A 17,339-nucleotide genomic window follows, 5' to 3' on the forward strand; every position below is an offset into this window, starting at 1 on the left:
GATAACTCCTATTAGGACCACATGTCCGGACCAATTGTAAAGTTTTTTAGTTTTTCAAAGCCCTGAGGAAGGCGTCAAAAACTAGAAAAAAAGTAGAAAAGTAGAAAAAAACATGTTGGTTCTTTCACCTGCATGGCTTCATCTCATACATTAGACAGGGCTTGCATTAATTAAAAAGTTCAATGCGTTATGTACAGTTTGGTCACCTAAGCATATAACATTTCTACTTTCATACAAAAGGACCAGACAAATTTTTGACGGAGGGATTTTCTTTTGGGACGTTAAATATGACAAATGACTCTCACTGGGAACTTGCTTAAGTCAGCACCAGCAACGTGATCAGATACCACTGGGTATATGTAGCTATAGACATTATAAATACAAAATAAAATTTATCGGATGATCCGATTATCGGAAAAAAGCGACCAGTGTATCGTTGGTATCGAATCGTTTTTACCGGTGAAGGTGGTACGCTCACACGATCAATTTGGCAAAGATGTCTTCCAGGTTCCAGGTCCCAATCGTGTTTGTCTAGTTGGATTTTCAATTGTTCAATAGAATAAGAAGAATAAAAAATTAAAATAAAATAATTAAATTGTAAAATGAACGGCTGAATATAATAAAAAAGTGACCTGGCTTAGAGGAAAACAGGACAAAAATGTATAATGTAGTTCAGCAATTAGGACTAATGCAAACTTCATTATTTTTTAATAATTGCTTAATTAACAAATAAGTTTGTTTTTGAAAACGCTGACGTAGGCTGTATGTTATATGTACTAGAGGCATACTAAAAATATAATGTACTAATATAATCGTCAATTTGTCTGTATAATATGATATAATTTTCTTCTTCGTAGAAAAAAAAATGAAAATTCCTTTTCGTCGATGAAATCACAGATTTTGGGAATATTTTTCTGGCGTACGAATCTGCTGTCACCGTTTCCAAGCGGGCGCGTCTTGCAACCGGTTGCCATCTTTAAGTTCTCTCGTCGCCGTACAGCGTTGAGCGTCCATTTCTCTCTGCTTTCTACGTTGTCAAACAACTACCCAATAATATCAACAACAACTATTTGAACTTTCGTTATATTTGATAGTTCGACGATAATTTTGCTTATTTCGGTGTGAATATATACCATAAATTCATATATATAAATAAAAATGGGAAGGAAGAGTGAGGTAATTTGTTTTGTTATTTTGTTATTATGTTTGCTCTGACTTTGTTTACCATATTTAATCTAATAATTTTCGTTTCATTTCTAACCTTCGTTTCATTTGACCACCATCAAAATAAAAATGAAAAAATACCGATGTATTTAAATACATTAAACAAAAAGTACCACTCAGGTTTTATACGAGAAAAGCTCATTTTTCTAGGCAAAGCTTCACTGTTTTAGAAAGGAATATTTATTTATTCAATAATGAATTTTTAATTATTTTACCCCCTTCCAAATAGTTTTTAAATTATTGAACCAAAACAAAAGTCGATGAAATTCTTTTTAGCAGATAAATATTAATATTAAAAAGTTGGTGCACAAGATTGGGATTGAATGTTGCTGACTTAAGCAAGTTTCCAGTGAGAGTCATTTGTCATATTTAACGTCCCAAAAGAAAATCCCTTCGTCAAAAATTTGTCTGGTCCTTTTGTATGAAAGTAGAAATGTTATATGCTTAGGTGACCAAACTGTACATAACGCATTGAACTTTTTAATTAATGCAAGCCCAGGTCATCTGCCATGCCTGATTCAATTATCAGGCAAATCTAAAAGCTTAGAAATGTAACTTGTTTATGTGACTGTACCGACAGTATTTCAGATTTAACTTATGTAGTAGTAATGTGTAGAGATTAGTGACCGTTAATCGATAGTTATTCAGATACCTGAAACCTACATCACACCCGACCGCATCTCACGATATCTGAATAATTATGTAGTAGGAAACAATCTAAGGGCATCTGACTCTCCAACTCTCAGTAACAATTGTCAAATCAGTGGTTTGAAATATTGTGATCACAAACATACTCCCACTTCACATTCCTATATACATCTGGCATCCAAGTGTAACAATCATTTTAGAAATCACATTGTATTAAATAGTTGTTCTTTTCAGAAATTTGAAATGGTATATGTTTATATGAATTATATGGGATAACGCATCTGACTAAGAAGCAATCTGCAAATTTTTTCAATCAGACCCAATAGGGAATATGGGGCAGAAAGCTGGGATCTGATTGTCATGATTGAGAACTTGTGAAAACAAAAATAAATTGGTTGGGCTGGGTTTGAAACTAATCACCTCATGTATGCAGTGGATACAGTATTTATAAAGGATTTTCTGTCTACCCACACTTACCTACAGTGAATTTACATACTGTTGTGTGTTTACATCACATTATTTTACTGTTGGAGGGAAAGATTAATACAAAAAAAAAAAAAACAGCCATCGTGGCCAAATTATGGTAGGGAGTTCTTTACTCTCCTGTCATCTTAACTATAATAACTTATTTGGCAGTAGATTGTACTGGTATTAGCCTCGCATTTCTTAAAAAATTTAATCGTTACACCTGTTTGTCACAATGGGCAATTCCGATATGCTTGTTTATCAGGGGGAGTCTGTCACAAGCCTAAGAAACGTATACTGCACAGTCTGCAGTCTGGTGATATTAGGCCTGCATGTGTGACTCAAGGAAGCTCGCATACAGGAGCATTGACCTGACAACCCTGTAAGCAGTAGTTTATTGACCAGTGATCGATTGAATTGTGACAATGGAGGGAAAACTACTCGAATATCCACTTTGCCTGTATTAACTTTTCTAAATGGGGAATAAAATAGAATTTTCAGTCCTTTTATCACCCCAAGATTAGTGACAGACTTGGAACATCACACGTTTTCAATTTGGACTTTCTTGTACGACAAAGGTCTATACTCGCTGAAAACTATTTCTTGTTTTATTATGGTTAATTTTAATTTTCTGAAGGTTGCAGAAACTTTCTTTGCTGCCCATTGCGTTTTTAACCGGTTCGATATTGTATATTTCAATACAGGAACCCTTCCAACACTTCAATAATAACAAATGCATTAGTTTCTAGAAGATTCTTTATGATTACGAGGAGCAAAAATTGTTAAACATGATAACTGGAATACCGGTGAACGAAATCAAGCAAGCTTAGTCAAAATGACTTGTGATATTAAAATAAAACGCATGGTTTCTAATCAAATTGTTTTTAAACGTATATGTTCTAAAAAAAATTGTACTTTTTTTTTATTACAAAATATGGAGCCATTTGATCAGTACCTAAAATTTTTTAAAATGAAATAACTAATCTACAAGGTAGATCTAAATAAATAATCTCCAGCAGGTAGATCCCACCACTGAAGATAGCGAGAAGACAAAATGTGTCTGACAGACCAAAGAAGGGTGGATGGGCAGATCAAAATGATTAAAAATGACCACACTAAAGGTTTATAACACCTTCGACCCCATTGAGAAATTTCACAGTATTAAAATATCACTGATATAAAATCAACCAGAGCTTTATTGATAGTTGAGCAGATTTAAATGCAAATTTAGCAATATTTCATTCAATGCTCTGTTTAGGAGGTTGATGATATAAGGCCGATGGTTGGATTGGATGATATCATCAACCTCCTAAACAGAGTATTAAAGCTGAGGACCACAACATCCCACCGTTATATCGTATTAGCAATATTTTTTATCATTTGATTGATATTGATCTTCAAGCCTTTCCTTCATAGCAAATTTAAATAGAACTAGGAAAAATAGATGACAATGTCCAAAACATTTTTTAGCAATGTTGTTTTATTTCAATATTTTTGGACAAGTATTTGTTATTCAGTAATAAATTAATCCCAATTTATCGAAGAGGTTAAACAGTAAGGTATTAAATCCAAAAGAAATTTATAAACTAAAATTACAAACAGAACCAAGCAATGAGGGTTTATGTAGGAAATGATAGTTCTGAAACAAATAGGGTAAGTCATGACTCGTTTCACTGGTTAGCCTATTTCTTTCTTTCTTTTTCTTTTGATTTTGTCTCATTTTATGAGATAATTAAATTTAATTGAATATCTCTGTGTAATGTACGCTTTTAAAATGTAAATTATATTTTGATTCCAGTTGAAAAACTGATGCCCTGTTTTTGGCATTGCTTCTTGTTTTTATTTACACTTATTTAGTTATATTTATTAAAAGAATTTACCCTATGCTAGAGGGTGAATTGAGTTAGGAAGACCTATTCATTTCCCACTTAGAATTCTTGGCATAAAATCCTAAATGTTTTGTGTAAAATGGGTTCATGTGTTCCGATATACATATGAAGAGTAGGATTTTTTTATAAGCATTGTTTGATGTTTGAAGAATGTGTAGATAATTAAATGTGACTTAAAAAAAAGAAGATAAAGTACCCCTAAATAGGTATAAATTTGATTTTGCAGAAAACGACAAGAAAACCGATTGAGCCTGAAATGTCTGAGGATGTAAGTAAAACATTGCATTTATTTTTCTCTGCAATCAAAATGGGATATTTTTATAGTAAATTTTTACAGGATTCACAAGAAGAAGTCAAGATGCCAAAAACAACCAGAAGGACTTCCAAGAAGCTGTCCGAACCTGAGGAAGTACTTGTAAACAAAACCATACAAAACAAGTTATAATATTATGGCTTAACAAAAGTCTGCCTTGACAATTCTATGTCAGTGTAGCTGGCAATTGGTAATTACAATTTTGGTTATTTTAACACCAAGAGTAAAATTTTCAATGCTCATCGTAAACAAATTGTACACCACGAGTATATTTTTTTACCTCAGTAAAGTTCAATTCATGGTTTGGAGGCAACAACAAAGTTGATATGACTTGAAACATATAATGACAAAATATTTAAAAAGTAGAGCAAGGAAGAAAATCTCAGACTTTTGTTAAACCTTAGTTATAAGGTATATAAGGTATATAGTTATAAAAACTTAATAAATAACGGTTTTGATATTTTTTTAAATTTTTTATACAATGAATATGGTTTTATTGTTTAAACACACTAGTTATAATTTAATACTCACAAAAGAGTCAGTGAACACACCCTACATTAGAGGGTGAATTGAGTTAGGAAGACCTCTTCACTTCCTACCTAGAATTCTTGGCATAAAATCCTAAATATTTTGTGTAAAATGGGTTCATGTGTCACAAAACAAAACTGTGCTGATTACAACTCTGGTGTTATAAGAACCTGATGTTTTATTCACTTTTATTTATTTGCAATCAGATACTTGCTTGGCTTCTGATGACGATAAAGCATCTCTTTTTCAATCCTACTTTTCCGACATCTTTACAACCTCACCCAGACATAAGCAATCCTAGACCCAATGAGCACATTCAACAGGACCTAAACTGCACTATACTACTTTCTCCTTCAGAGGTCAAATTCATCAACAGTCACCTACTTTAAAAAAATCCCCTGGTCCTTATCACAAACATCTTTCTAAATCTGCCAAAAATGCTATAATTTTCCTTATCACCATTTACAATTCAATCTGTAATAACATATTTCTCAATCCAATGGAAATCAAACGTCTCAGCATCTCACTGTCATATTGTCTCATCAACTTGCTGCCTATTTAGCAAATTTCATGAAAAATGCTTCGTGAAACACCTATATTGTCCTTTTTTCCCCACTGTTGTTTCATCCCATCTGGAAACTCAATCCTTACATTTACAACCTTATCCAAAAATCCTATCTGTCTGAAAAGTACTTTCAAGTAAGAATAGGAAAATCCTTCTCTCCTAATCCATTATGCAAGAGTGGGTGTTCTGCAAGGCAGCATCCTTGGTCCTGCTCTCTTTCAGTATACACTAAAGATAATACCGTCATCCTTTCAGCAAACCCAGACCCAGTAGTGGCCTTAAAAAACGTACAGGTCCGTCTCTCCTGTTGGAACGATTGTTTCAATAAAGGAAGGATCAGACACAACAAAACAAAATTCCATCGACCACTCCTCCAATCTACTACAACTTGGTTACCTTCAACCAGTAACCGATATGATCTGCTATTTGGGACTTTATATCGACAAAAGTCTACTTCTTAAGACCCTCCTGGGGGGGGGGGATAAACTACACAAAAGACTACTTGACAACAGTTGGAAACTCTCATTACCGTGTTTTAATTTCCACAGAATTAAANAAAAATAATATTAAGTAAATAATGAAATTCTATGGTGCACTTTTATTGATATATATACTTAATATTATTTTTTTTAAATTGTAACAAAAGTTACTAAGAGGTAGTAAAATCCATAATTTATTGTTTACAAAAAAATCACAATCCATAATTCACTTTGCATTTGTATTGTGTATGTTTAGCCTAAAGTGGCCACATCAGGGAAAAGAAGAGGTCGACAATCTCAAAATGATGATGATCTTGAAGTAAGCTCCCTTCAAGATTAAATATCATAATGTTTCATTTATACTGATATAATAAAACAGTCGATTGACAATTATAGGTAGAATCTTCTAAGAAATCGACTTCATTTAAAAAGTCTAAAACAACATCTGAAGCAACCGATGGAGAAGAAGACAAGGTAGGCCATTTTTAACAATATCACACCCACCAGTTGTTCATAGTAAAAAATTATCTTTAACATTATTTCTCAGGACAGTGCCAGTGATGAAGAAAGTGAAAATGACGGAGATAATGAAGTAAGTCAAAGTGAATCAGTTTATATTTAGTGTCAATAATAAGTATTAATTAGTTAATTATTTTCATTTGAGCTGCTTATTTTCCATGGTCTCATGATGAGTGTCAGTTCAATATTTTGATATTATTTGAAGGGAAAAAATGGACGGCCTGTGAAATTGGTTTGCAAATTTGAAAAGGAACAGGACTCAAGAGTAGAAAAGAGTGGCAGCTTTTATCAGTAAAAGGTTGAACCTAATCTTTGTCAACTATGATTTGTCGCTTACACAGGGTATAGAATTGAAAATGAAAAAAGTTTCATAAAAGTCCCCAATTTGCAAGTGGCTTTGTTGAATACGAAGTACGTTCATCAGCTAAATCATCCCCTGCAGTCCTGAGCGTGACCCTTCAGACTATCTCTTTTATTGAGTAATGGCCGACTTTCATAATGTAAAACATTGAGAAAACTTTTTTTTGCAAAATAAATTCATGGAGAGGTACTTTCAGGGATTGAGCAGCTTGTCTCTCAAATATTGTAATTTAATTATTTAATCCTTACTCATTCTGTTATAACTGAAACACCTTGTTAGATTATTGGATAAAAAAAATGCTCTAGTGTAGTAAAGTTTATATTTTTCTTGTTTGAAGGATGAGAACATGGCTAACGGTGAAGACATGGATTCAAAGGATTTAAAAGATGCTGCCAAAGAAAACTATGAGGTATGCCACAATGTAGTTTAAAAGAACCAACTGTCTTAACTTTTTCTCCTGGACAGGTCGAAAAATTAGTCAGCAGCAGGGTAAAAAATGGAAAAACTCAGTACAAAGTCCATTGGAAGGGATACAATTCAAGTCAAGACACTTGGGAAAATGAATCCAACCTCAGTTGCGATGAACTCATTGAACAATATTTGAATACACAGAAAAAGAAAAAGGTGCCTGGCTCCATGCAACAAAATGGGGAATGGGAGGTAAAAAGGATTTTTTAAATAAATTTTATAATTCTTTGATATTTTAACCCTTTCAGGACGGTCACTGCTCTTTGATCCCAATGTGAATACTAAGAGCATGAAAGCACAGAACTCTCTTCACTTTTAGATTAAAGATCATAGAAGCTGTGTGCTGTTTTAAGTTATTATTTTTAGCGTTAATGAGAGTGGAAAGTTTAACAAACACCACTGTTTACTGTTTTAAACAACACACTATTTCTTTGAACTTCAGTCTAAAAGTGAAGAGCTAGAGCGCAATATCACGCTCTCAGTACCTCACTAGGGGTAGCAAGAGATACTTGTCACACATTAAAAACAGATATTTACCCCAACCCTTGTTTAATCCAGTAATTATTTTATTTTCAAGGTTCTGAAAATAGTTGACATGCATATATTCAAAACTGGCAAAAGGGAGTTTCTGGTCCGTTGGAAGGGTTTTGGTCCCAAGGACGACACATGGGAACCTGAAGACAACCTTAAGCACACAAATCTTCTCAACAGATACTTGGCCAAGTTGGAAGAAGTAAGTGTCAAAGACATATTTAATTATTTAACATTTTCAAAATGTTAAACGTTCTGTTCTTTTTTTTAAAAGGTCAAATCAATTCCCTTGAAGGATCTTCGAATCAAAAGGCAACAAACCGACAGGCTTACATACATGCCACAAGGGGTCCAGAGGAGGGAAAGCAAGCGTTACAGGAATAAACAAAGGTTATTTTTGTTTTACTGTTGCAAATTTGATAAATATTTATCCGAAACTTAAAACATTTGATGACATTTTACAACTTAAACTAAAATTTTAACCCAATTTATTAGTATTAAATTCTGATAAATTTTATGTTTTCAGAATCCGTTATTATGATGACTGAACGCCCAGGGTTCTCTGCTGTAATTTATTTATATTTTGTGTGCAATTTACAGTCTACCATGAGTTTGTAATAATTGCATAAATTTTACAACAAATTACACAAAACCTTACATTTTGTAAAAATGATAACATAATTAGGAATTCATATTATTTTGTATACATTTTTTTTTCTTTGTTTGACATAATGTATTTTATAAGTAAAAATTTATTTACTCTGTTTCCCAGCCTACATCCGTTGAACCTTTGTCATTAATCTAATTGTCTGAATTCCAAGTTGAAACACATACAGTTGAACTTCCCCAAACAGACTTCTAATATCCGTGCAATTTTATTTTGTCCGGTATTATTACATTTACTTTACTGAAAAAAGGACTTGTAATAAGTTTTCAATGAAAAAGTCTCTTATAAGCAGACAGCAGATGACTTGTTACTTGCAAAAAGTAATTTTTGGGAATTTTCAACCCTCTCGAACTGGGGTTTGTTTCTCCAGTCAGTACTCAGATTGTGATTTGGAGTTCGAGCATGTGAACAAAATTCAAACTGTCAGGGAAAAGGTCTAATTGTAAGTCCACGAGAATTCATTCGAATTAAATTAATTTTTATCTTATGTACCTAACAATTTTTCAGTATGTGTAAGAGCTTAAGAACACAATCACATTGCAAATTGTTGTTCACTTATAGGAAGTTTGACTCTGTATGTTTATATTAAGAAGTATGGTGTAGATAGAACATTGTAGCACACTTGATATATCAGCAGAATGGTTTCATTCCCATTTGAACTGTTGAGGATTTGTGAGATTTCTCCATGTTACAATTTCTGCCAGAAGTGATGAACCTGTAATTTTGTCATTACCGATCATTTTGGTGTAGACAGACCAAATATTCAGGAGAGATAAATAAGAAACGTCACAAATCCACAATGCACACAAAAGAAGAAAATTAGAAAGAAAACAGAAATTGTTAAAACAACAATGCTACTCATACAAAATCAAGATGACTAACACTGCAACAAATAACCTTTAAAGAAAAACAATAATGGCAAAAAAAAATTCCAATATAAAAACCAACAACAAAACCACCAGATAATGGACAGTAACACAAACACTGAAAATCAATGATATTAAAGTTAAAGTATAACAGATGACCAAACAAAGGTGACTAACACTGCAACTATAACAAAAGAATCTAAAAAAAATGTGAATAAAATTCCAAGAATACAAACCAGCAATACCACCAGATAATGGACAAACAGTGAAAATCAGTGATGTTAAAGAAATATGATTGGAGTCAACCAAACATGGTGAAACACTCATCCAGCTAAATATAATTATGTTTATTTTTTTATTTATTTATTTTTTTAACAAAAACATTCTAAAATTTCTGTAATATTTCATTACCCATATAGGCATCATTTAGTAAATACAACTGAAACAGTGTAAGACATGTCTGTGGTTCCTTTACAAAAATGATAAGGACCAAAAATGGACTTTGTTAATTATTTTACAAACAAATAGTTTGATTTATAAAAACAATCTTATTAAAAAAAAAAAAAAAAAAAATGAAAGGCAACTTTAAAATTGTAAAGAAATGTAACTTTAATAATAATAAATGAATGAAAGAGATTTGGGCAATTTTGTGAAAATTCAATGCATCCTTCAAATATTTATATCTATTATCTGTGTATAAGGATTCTCTTTTTATATAAAGTATTCAAACTGCTCTCAACTCTGTAAAAACTGATGTAACATAATTGTAACAGAGTCAGGTAAAATAGTAGCTTTTTTGTTGAAACAATGTAAAATTCATATCAAATGATTCCACATAAAACCAAAATTATTAAGATTCTAAGTGATAAAAGATTTTAAACTTTTACAAATAAGATTTTCTTTTCATTGTACTTTCATTCTTCTGCTGCCATTTCTTTGAGTTTTGCTTCTTTCCTTGCTTTATTCTGAAATAATAACAATCGAGTCAAACATAATGAAGGGGATTTGCAAAACAGCGAATTGTTAAATTTAAATTATGCTTACTTCTTTTTCTTTAATTAGGAACTTTTCATGTACAGGTGTATTAAGCATACTTTCTTCTGGCTCCCAACTGTCTTCACTTTCTGGTAAGTTTTTCCAACGGACCAACAATTCTCTCTTTCCACTTTTTAATGTATGAAGACCAACTATCTTTTCAGGCTAGAAATAAACAGTTTTGATTATATTGACTCAATCAAATTATTATGTATCCTATTGACTTGACAGAAATACTATTTTGAAATAATACCTCTCGCTCTTCAACAGGAAGAGACGATTTCTTCTTAGCCACTTCTGAGTCCCTGTCTGCACCTTTCTTTTTAGGGCCAGGCTTCCCTTTGGGTTTTTTCCCTGGCTTTGCACTACCCTTTTTGGCGTTATACTCTTCGATGATATCTGGGCAGTCAAGGTTGGATTCGTTCTCCCATGTATCTTGATCTGAATCGTACCCCCTCCAACGAACTTTATACTGCACTTTTCCCTCTTCTGTCATCCTGTCAGATACAAGGCATTCAACCTATAATAAAGGAAGGAAAATATAAAAAAACTCAATATTCAAATGAAATACAATAAAGCATCATACTTCAAATTCCTCATCAGGATCTTCCTCTTCGGCAGATTCTTCAGGCTCTAATTTAGGCTTTTTGGCAGGCGTTTCTTCACCTTCTGACTCGTTATTGTCTTCTTCTGATTCGACATCACCGTTTTTAGTCTCTAAATATTGCTGCATCTCCTCTTCACAATCTAATTTGTCCTCATCCACCCATGTGGGTTCGACTTTCCCAGCATATTTAACTTTATATTGCACTGTTCCATTTTCAGTTCGTTCATCCAAGATCTTTTCAACACTCTTTAATAAAAGAAGGTAAAAATTAAAAAAAGTACTGTGAATTCAATCAAATAATTCATAATGTCCACTACGTTAGAATTCTTGTAAAAATTATTTTTTAACAAAACCAATTTTTTTTTGGAGAATGTATCCTCAAATGATTATGAGATCTTATACTAGCGTCATGTCATCTATTTGTATATGAACCACTAGCGTAGCATATACGAGCCTTACGACATCTTAACCACATGGCCTCAAAAAGAAACAGGTCTGCAGTAATTTGGTCTGCTGATCATTTTGACAAATAACTCAATATTTTTCTCAAGTGACAGACAGGCATCAACCAAGAACAAAGCAGTGAAAATCTAGTGCTGGGATAGGGCAGAATATGCTCTTGTGTGTATGGATCTTTACTGGTGAGTCCCGATACTGTAGAAGTTTCCTTTGGGGCTAAACAAACAGTGGCTGATGTATCGGTCGTTTTGGTAGAGTGTAATTTAACAAAAATGTAATTAAGTGTGTAATTGTAAATATGTAGAATTAAGTTAGATGTAACTGTTAAAAGTGTGTGTAAAGTTGAATGTAATTAATTTGGTCAATAATGATTATTAGTCTGCCTATCATCGCTGGGTTAGCCAGTCATATGTGTTTCAACTTTTTGCGGTTTTCAGAGCTGGGTCAGTCCCACAGACCAAAATGATATGAAATGACCAAACTATGGGTTAAATTATCAAATTTATGGTTATTGGAATATGTCATGAAACCTTTTACTTTTTTGTGGAGGTCCTGCAGATGGCGATATGTTTAAACAGGTGATCAAGATGATCAGTAAGGATCAAATTACAGGTTCATTACACTCCAGGATTAAATCTCACGATGTAAATGTAAGTGTAAAAGTGTGTAAAAGTATGTAGAAGTGAGTTAAATACGAGTCATTTGGATGTTACTGATCATTTTGGTCTGCTTATTCTCACTATGTTAGTGATGTGATGGTTTAAACTTTTATACTTACAGGTTTATCACCGTACAGATGACAGGAGGAAATCTCACGATTTAAATGTAATGTTAAACGGTGTGTAAAAGTAAATTTTAAACTGTAAATAGATGTAAGGTAAATTGTCTTGGATTAGATATGAAATAAGTGAAATTGTTCGGTTGACATTTTGATTCCCATGCACAATAGGCTTGAATATTATTTTCTACTAACAATTTTATTACAAAACAAACATTTTAGTTTTGTTGTCCTATTTTTTCTTCCTATGAATAGTTTCATTCTTTCCAGTTTCCCTTCAAAATAGGACTATGGGACCCAACAAAGCACTGTTGTGCCCAAGGACTGTCTTAATGTCGGGAGGCACCCTTTAAGGTATGGTGCAGCACTCCACGACCAAGTGTAACACATTGTGCAACATTTCTCGACAAGCAGGACACCTGCACAGTGTTTCCCCTAAAAGCTGGTGTCTGTGTGTCAATCGAGTATGACCTATCCTCAATCCCTTCCTTGTGTTTTAGATCCTCAACGGGCCATCTCTCACTTGTGCTATTGACAAGCAAGTGCTTCTCGGGCGATCTGTACCATCGCTGCCAGCGTTCTTTACTGCTCATACAGCATCACAGGACCGGACCATGTTGGTTCTATCTGGAGGGCAAGATGTCCCAGCTTTCGCAGCTTCGTTTGCACGTTTGTTGCCCTCCAGCCCGTGTCTGGGTACCCAGACGAACACCACCGTTTTTCCAAGATGCACCAACTCAGCATATTGCTCTAATAAGAGAACGATAAGAAGGTCCACCGGAAATATGACGAATAGCCAAAACCACGCTCAAGGAATCTGTACAGACAAGATAGCCAGAGCTCTCGTCTCAAATCACCCCAAGCGCAAGCCAAATTGCATACAGCTCTGTCAAGTATCCACTGTACTGTTTAATTAATTTATTTATGTGATGTGTTCTTAAGTATTTATTACATAGTGTTATATGAGTGTACTATTGCTGTATGCTTAAAGCAAAGCAATAAAATAATAAAGGAAAAAAATTTGTAAGGGTAAGTTTTGAAGTTTAGGTGAATGCTAATTTTGTTGTCTTTGAACGTTATAAGATTGTGTTAACAAATAAGCCTTTCATGTTTAATTTTAATCATGGGGAATTGGATCGTTAACCTCCTTAGTTAACTATGTTGTACTATTTTCCCCAAGTTTAATAAATAATAATAATGATAATAATAAATTGCCAAGAAGCGGCGTCCGTTAAGCGAACGGCGTCGAAGGCGCTAAGCCTCCTCAAAGGACCCACCTCGGTCGATTTCTTCTTCACCATGGCTGGCGTTCCGGTTTGACTCACAAACGGCCGAAAAATAACTCGACGGGCGGCCTGGATCGCTCGAGCTGCAGGGTTTGAAGATGTAACTGATCGATCTCACGCTGATAACTGATGAGTGATGATACTGCCGACTGCGATGAGATCCGACTTCCGAGACGAAGTGGCAAGTGCGGACCAAAATGGCCAAGTTGTCTCCATACGACACCAGGGCCCGGCGGCCAATTCAAAACCGCCGGTCAGAACACAAAACTCATTTTTGTAGAAATTACGATTAAAAAAATAAATAAAAAATAAACAAACGGACAGTCTCTTTTCGATTGATTCACTGAGTTTCAAATGTTGACCTGGAACAGTCTGAAATTTGAAAGACAATGCGAAATTTAACTTCCATAGACTAGGGTTAACAACTAATAATAATCAAATGTACAATCTTAATTTAAAAAAAAAGAAAAAATTTTATTACATCTCATATCATACCAGCATATAAAAGAAAAAAAAACTCCTTGCATAAAGATACACCTAAATAACCAATAAAATGCATATTTAATCAATATACATGTGCACAGTTTATTTTAAAAAATTGAAAACTGTATTTTATTAAGTAGGCAATACTGAGGCCTGATGCAGGTATCATTAACATACACTAACCGAAATTAGCACCTATTTATTTATTTATTCACATATAAAGGCCTAATTTAGTACTTAAAAGTTACGGCTTTCTGATCTTCAATTTGGTTTACATTAAAATAAATATGTTGTAATTAATATAACAACAAAAAATATATAGTTTGAAATAAATAAAAAATGGCCAGTGTCCGTTTTTTTGTCTTCGAGCAAATATGAATATTATTTACAATATTATAAAACTTTAAATGTTTTAATCATGTAAATTAAATTTATTTTTTAACTCTTTTTTTTTTTTTAATATTTTCCGTCAATTAATTCTATTAATGAAAGAGTGGAACTGGTAGTTAGTGGAGCAGTGGGGGACTCGAGTAATAATAAACAATGAGTTTTGAATTTAGGGACATTGGACCTTATATAGGAAAGTAGTTCAGGACTTAAGATCAAGTTATTTAAAAATTTGTAGAGAAAAACAGTCAAACCTAGATCTTTAAGCCTCTAGAGCATCTATGTTCAGAATAGACTTTAGATTGACATAGTTGCAATCAAAATTGTTGCTCAAAAACCTAACGAGTACCTAAGAAAGCAGTGTTGAATCATTTTGATACTTGAGAGGGGAAGTGAGGAGACCAGACAAAGAAAATTCAAGTATTGGTCAAACNCTATTTATTTATTTATTCACATATAAAGGCCTAATTTAGTACTTAAAAGTTACGGCTTTCTGATCTTCAATTTGGTTTACATTAAAATAAATATGTTAATGAAAAAAAAAAAAAATCTAACACCCAAAACAACTGAAAAGTTGGAAAAATAATAAAATAATTAAGGGAAAAATTAAAAAAGCCAATCAAAAGCAAAACATGAACATGTAACAATTATTTTATATTAATATGTAGCATTTAAGTTTAAAGCTATTTATCAGCATTCTCTTCTTTTTGATTAACATTCCTGGTGCCAAAGATGGCAGTTCCCACTCGTACACTTGTACTTCCTAGCTCAATCTACAGACAAATTGAAAAAAAAAAATTATATATCATTTTTTTATTACATAAGTAAAAAGAAGATACTTACAGCATGTTCAAAGTCATGTGACATGCCCATTGATAGTTCAATATTTTCAACGCTTAGGTTTAATTTTTCTGCGACTTCTTCTCTACATTTTTTAAGACACTAAATAAACAAAAATGTTAAAATATGTATGGGAATTATTTGGATGGTTTGAGCCATACCAGGAAATCTTTATTCGGCCCTTTAAGGGACTCTTCAATATATTGTCCAATTGTCATAAGTCCGATGAATTTCAATGATGGGCATTTCTCCAAGACATGCTTAACTAAATCAACACTCTCTACAGGTGTACAGCCATTTTTGCCTGTTGTGTGAAGGTACAAATTAATATTTTGTCATTTCAATATTTATCGATACCCACTTTCTTCTCCACTCGTATTAACTTGAACCATTACATTTAAGAGTTCTTTTTTGTCTGATTTGGACCACGCCTTGTCAAGCACTGTTGCAAGCTTTTCAGAATCCACAGTCTCCACTGCATACAAACCCGGTACACCGATGAGCTTGTTGACTTTGTTTTTTTGAAGATTGCCAATAAAGTGCCATCTGATGTCTTTACACCTTTCCAAGATCTAAAATGCATTATCCAAACTTAATTTAAAAGCAACTGACTTCTTTTTTTTTAAATAAATGGGAAGGGGTGTTGTTTGAACCTGTGATTCGTTGCTCTTGTCAAACAATTCTTGTATGTAGTTTTCGCCAAAATTTCTTTGACCGTGTTCATAAGCCTCAATTACAAGTTCTTTTGGCTTAGTTTTGCTCACAGCCACTAGCCGGGGTTTAAAAGTCTTGAACAAACACAAATCAGTTGAATAAAAAAAAGTTAATTTAAAAATTATAAAATGTACTTCAGCAGTTTTCAGCAGTCTTTTCACAGCCAGCTTTCCCAATTTATACAGCGTTAACCAATCGCATAAGAAAAATTGTATTTTTATTTAAATTAACTTATGTATACTTGATAAATATGACTTTATAATTGTACAATTACATGATATATCCATAAAATATATATAAATAAATCCTATTATATCTATACATGTCAAGCCTTTTACAATTGAAAAGGTGCTTGACTTTTATTGTATCTTTGCATAACCCGGCATATGCACAGTTGCTTTCCAGCCAGAATGTGCCTGTGTGTTAATCTTATATGACCTATGCGCAGTCTTGTCAGAATGGCCTTTTTCCCTTTGTGAACCGTTTTCCATGGACCAGGGAAATCTTTCTTAACCAGATACAGTTTGGCAGGAATCAATATGTAAACATTTAAAATGGAACAAACAGTTGAAAATACAATACTAGGCCGGTTTTTAAAAAGTTAGATTTTGTGAATATGGCACAAATTTTGAAAAAAAAAGACAAGTTTACCAGTCCAGTTTTCAAACAGGCTGCATCTATCCTCGAGTAAATATCAGTCAGCCCTTTGACAACTGTGCTCTCGGCCATCATAGAGCGCCACAGTTTAGAAAATTAACGTGCTGTTGAGGTAAAATCACTATTCCTTGTGAAATAATTACAATCCTCTTAGAGAAACGTACTTAAAATTCTAGTTTTACGTAACAATCAAAAGAATAGAAAAAGAAACATTCTTATCAAACATGATTATTTGGGGAGGTAGTAAATTGTCTATCCCTTATCAAATAACTGTTAAGATAAGGTATCAAGGTTGAAATCTCTAGATAAATATGAATTTGAAATTTAAATTCTTATGAAAGGATCTGACTAATAATGAATAATTTAAACTGGAAATATATTTGTTTTAGAATGACAGTATATAAGAAAAAAATAATTCGATAATATAATAATGTATTAAATATAATTAAAGTTTGTAAATGAAGTCAATAGTGATTACACTTTTAATAAATACTTACAAACTTCTTACATACTATTATGTTTATTTATTTCCGCCCTGCTATCAATTTTTGTAAGGACAAAGTTCGTGTT

The 17,339-nt window shown here is 33.0% G+C and overlaps 3 protein-coding genes across 7 annotated transcripts; 1 reads left to right on the plus strand and 2 right to left on the minus strand.

The window, feature by feature from the left end:
- The first annotated feature begins 964 nt into the window (after nt 1–964).
- Nucleotides 965–9,718, plus strand: LOC106669849 (chromodomain-helicase-DNA-binding protein 2). Of its 5 annotated transcripts, none has more exons than XM_014399660.1 (11): nt 965–1,176; nt 4,453–4,494; nt 4,564–4,641; nt 6,368–6,430; nt 6,508–6,585; nt 6,659–6,703; nt 7,329–7,400; nt 7,457–7,651; nt 8,037–8,192; nt 8,265–8,380; nt 8,517–9,718. In XM_014399660.1, the coding sequence occupies exons 1-11, from the start codon at nt 1,159–1,161 to the stop codon at nt 8,536–8,538; spliced, it is 885 nt and encodes a 294-aa protein (XP_014255146.1). In that variant the 5' UTR covers nt 965–1,158; the 3' UTR covers nt 8,539–9,718. The 5 variants fall into 5 exon arrangements, with proteins under 5 accessions (XP_014255146.1, XP_014255147.1, XP_024082068.1 ...); XM_014399661.2 differs by having other exon boundaries at nt 967–1,176; nt 4,564–4,635; XM_024226300.1 differs by having other exon boundaries at nt 968–1,176; nt 4,433–4,494.
- A 146-nt stretch (nt 9,719–9,864) lies between these two features.
- On the minus strand, nt 9,865–13,950 carry LOC106669851 (chromobox protein homolog 1-like). The gene is made up of 5 exons (XM_014399662.1): nt 13,680–13,950; nt 11,145–11,411; nt 10,812–11,078; nt 10,568–10,723; nt 9,865–10,488 (listed from the first exon to the last, which is right to left on the minus strand). The coding sequence occupies exons 1-5, from the start codon at nt 13,701–13,703 to the stop codon at nt 10,438–10,440; spliced, it is 765 nt and encodes a 254-aa protein (XP_014255148.1). The 5' UTR covers nt 13,704–13,950; the 3' UTR covers nt 9,865–10,437.
- Nucleotides 13,951–15,188: 1,238 nt separating this feature from the next.
- On the minus strand, nt 15,189–17,027 carry LOC106669772 (pyridoxal phosphate homeostasis protein). Its single transcript, XM_014399470.2, has 6 exons — nt 16,764–17,027; nt 16,052–16,186; nt 15,760–15,970; nt 15,560–15,702; nt 15,402–15,500; nt 15,189–15,331 (listed from the first exon to the last, which is right to left on the minus strand). Exons 1-6 carry the CDS (start codon nt 16,842–16,844, stop codon nt 15,242–15,244), a joined length of 759 nt encoding a protein of 252 aa, XP_014254956.1. The 5' UTR covers nt 16,845–17,027; the 3' UTR covers nt 15,189–15,241.
- Nucleotides 17,028–17,339: the final 312 nt, after the last annotated feature.

The sequence above is a fragment of the Cimex lectularius genome, unplaced genomic scaffold (genome assembly GCF_000648675.2).
Source record: "Cimex lectularius strain Harlan isolate CLEC.00 unplaced genomic scaffold, Clec_2.1 scaffold76, whole genome shotgun sequence".
NCBI lineage: Eukaryota > Metazoa > Arthropoda > Insecta > Hemiptera > Cimicidae > Cimex > Cimex lectularius.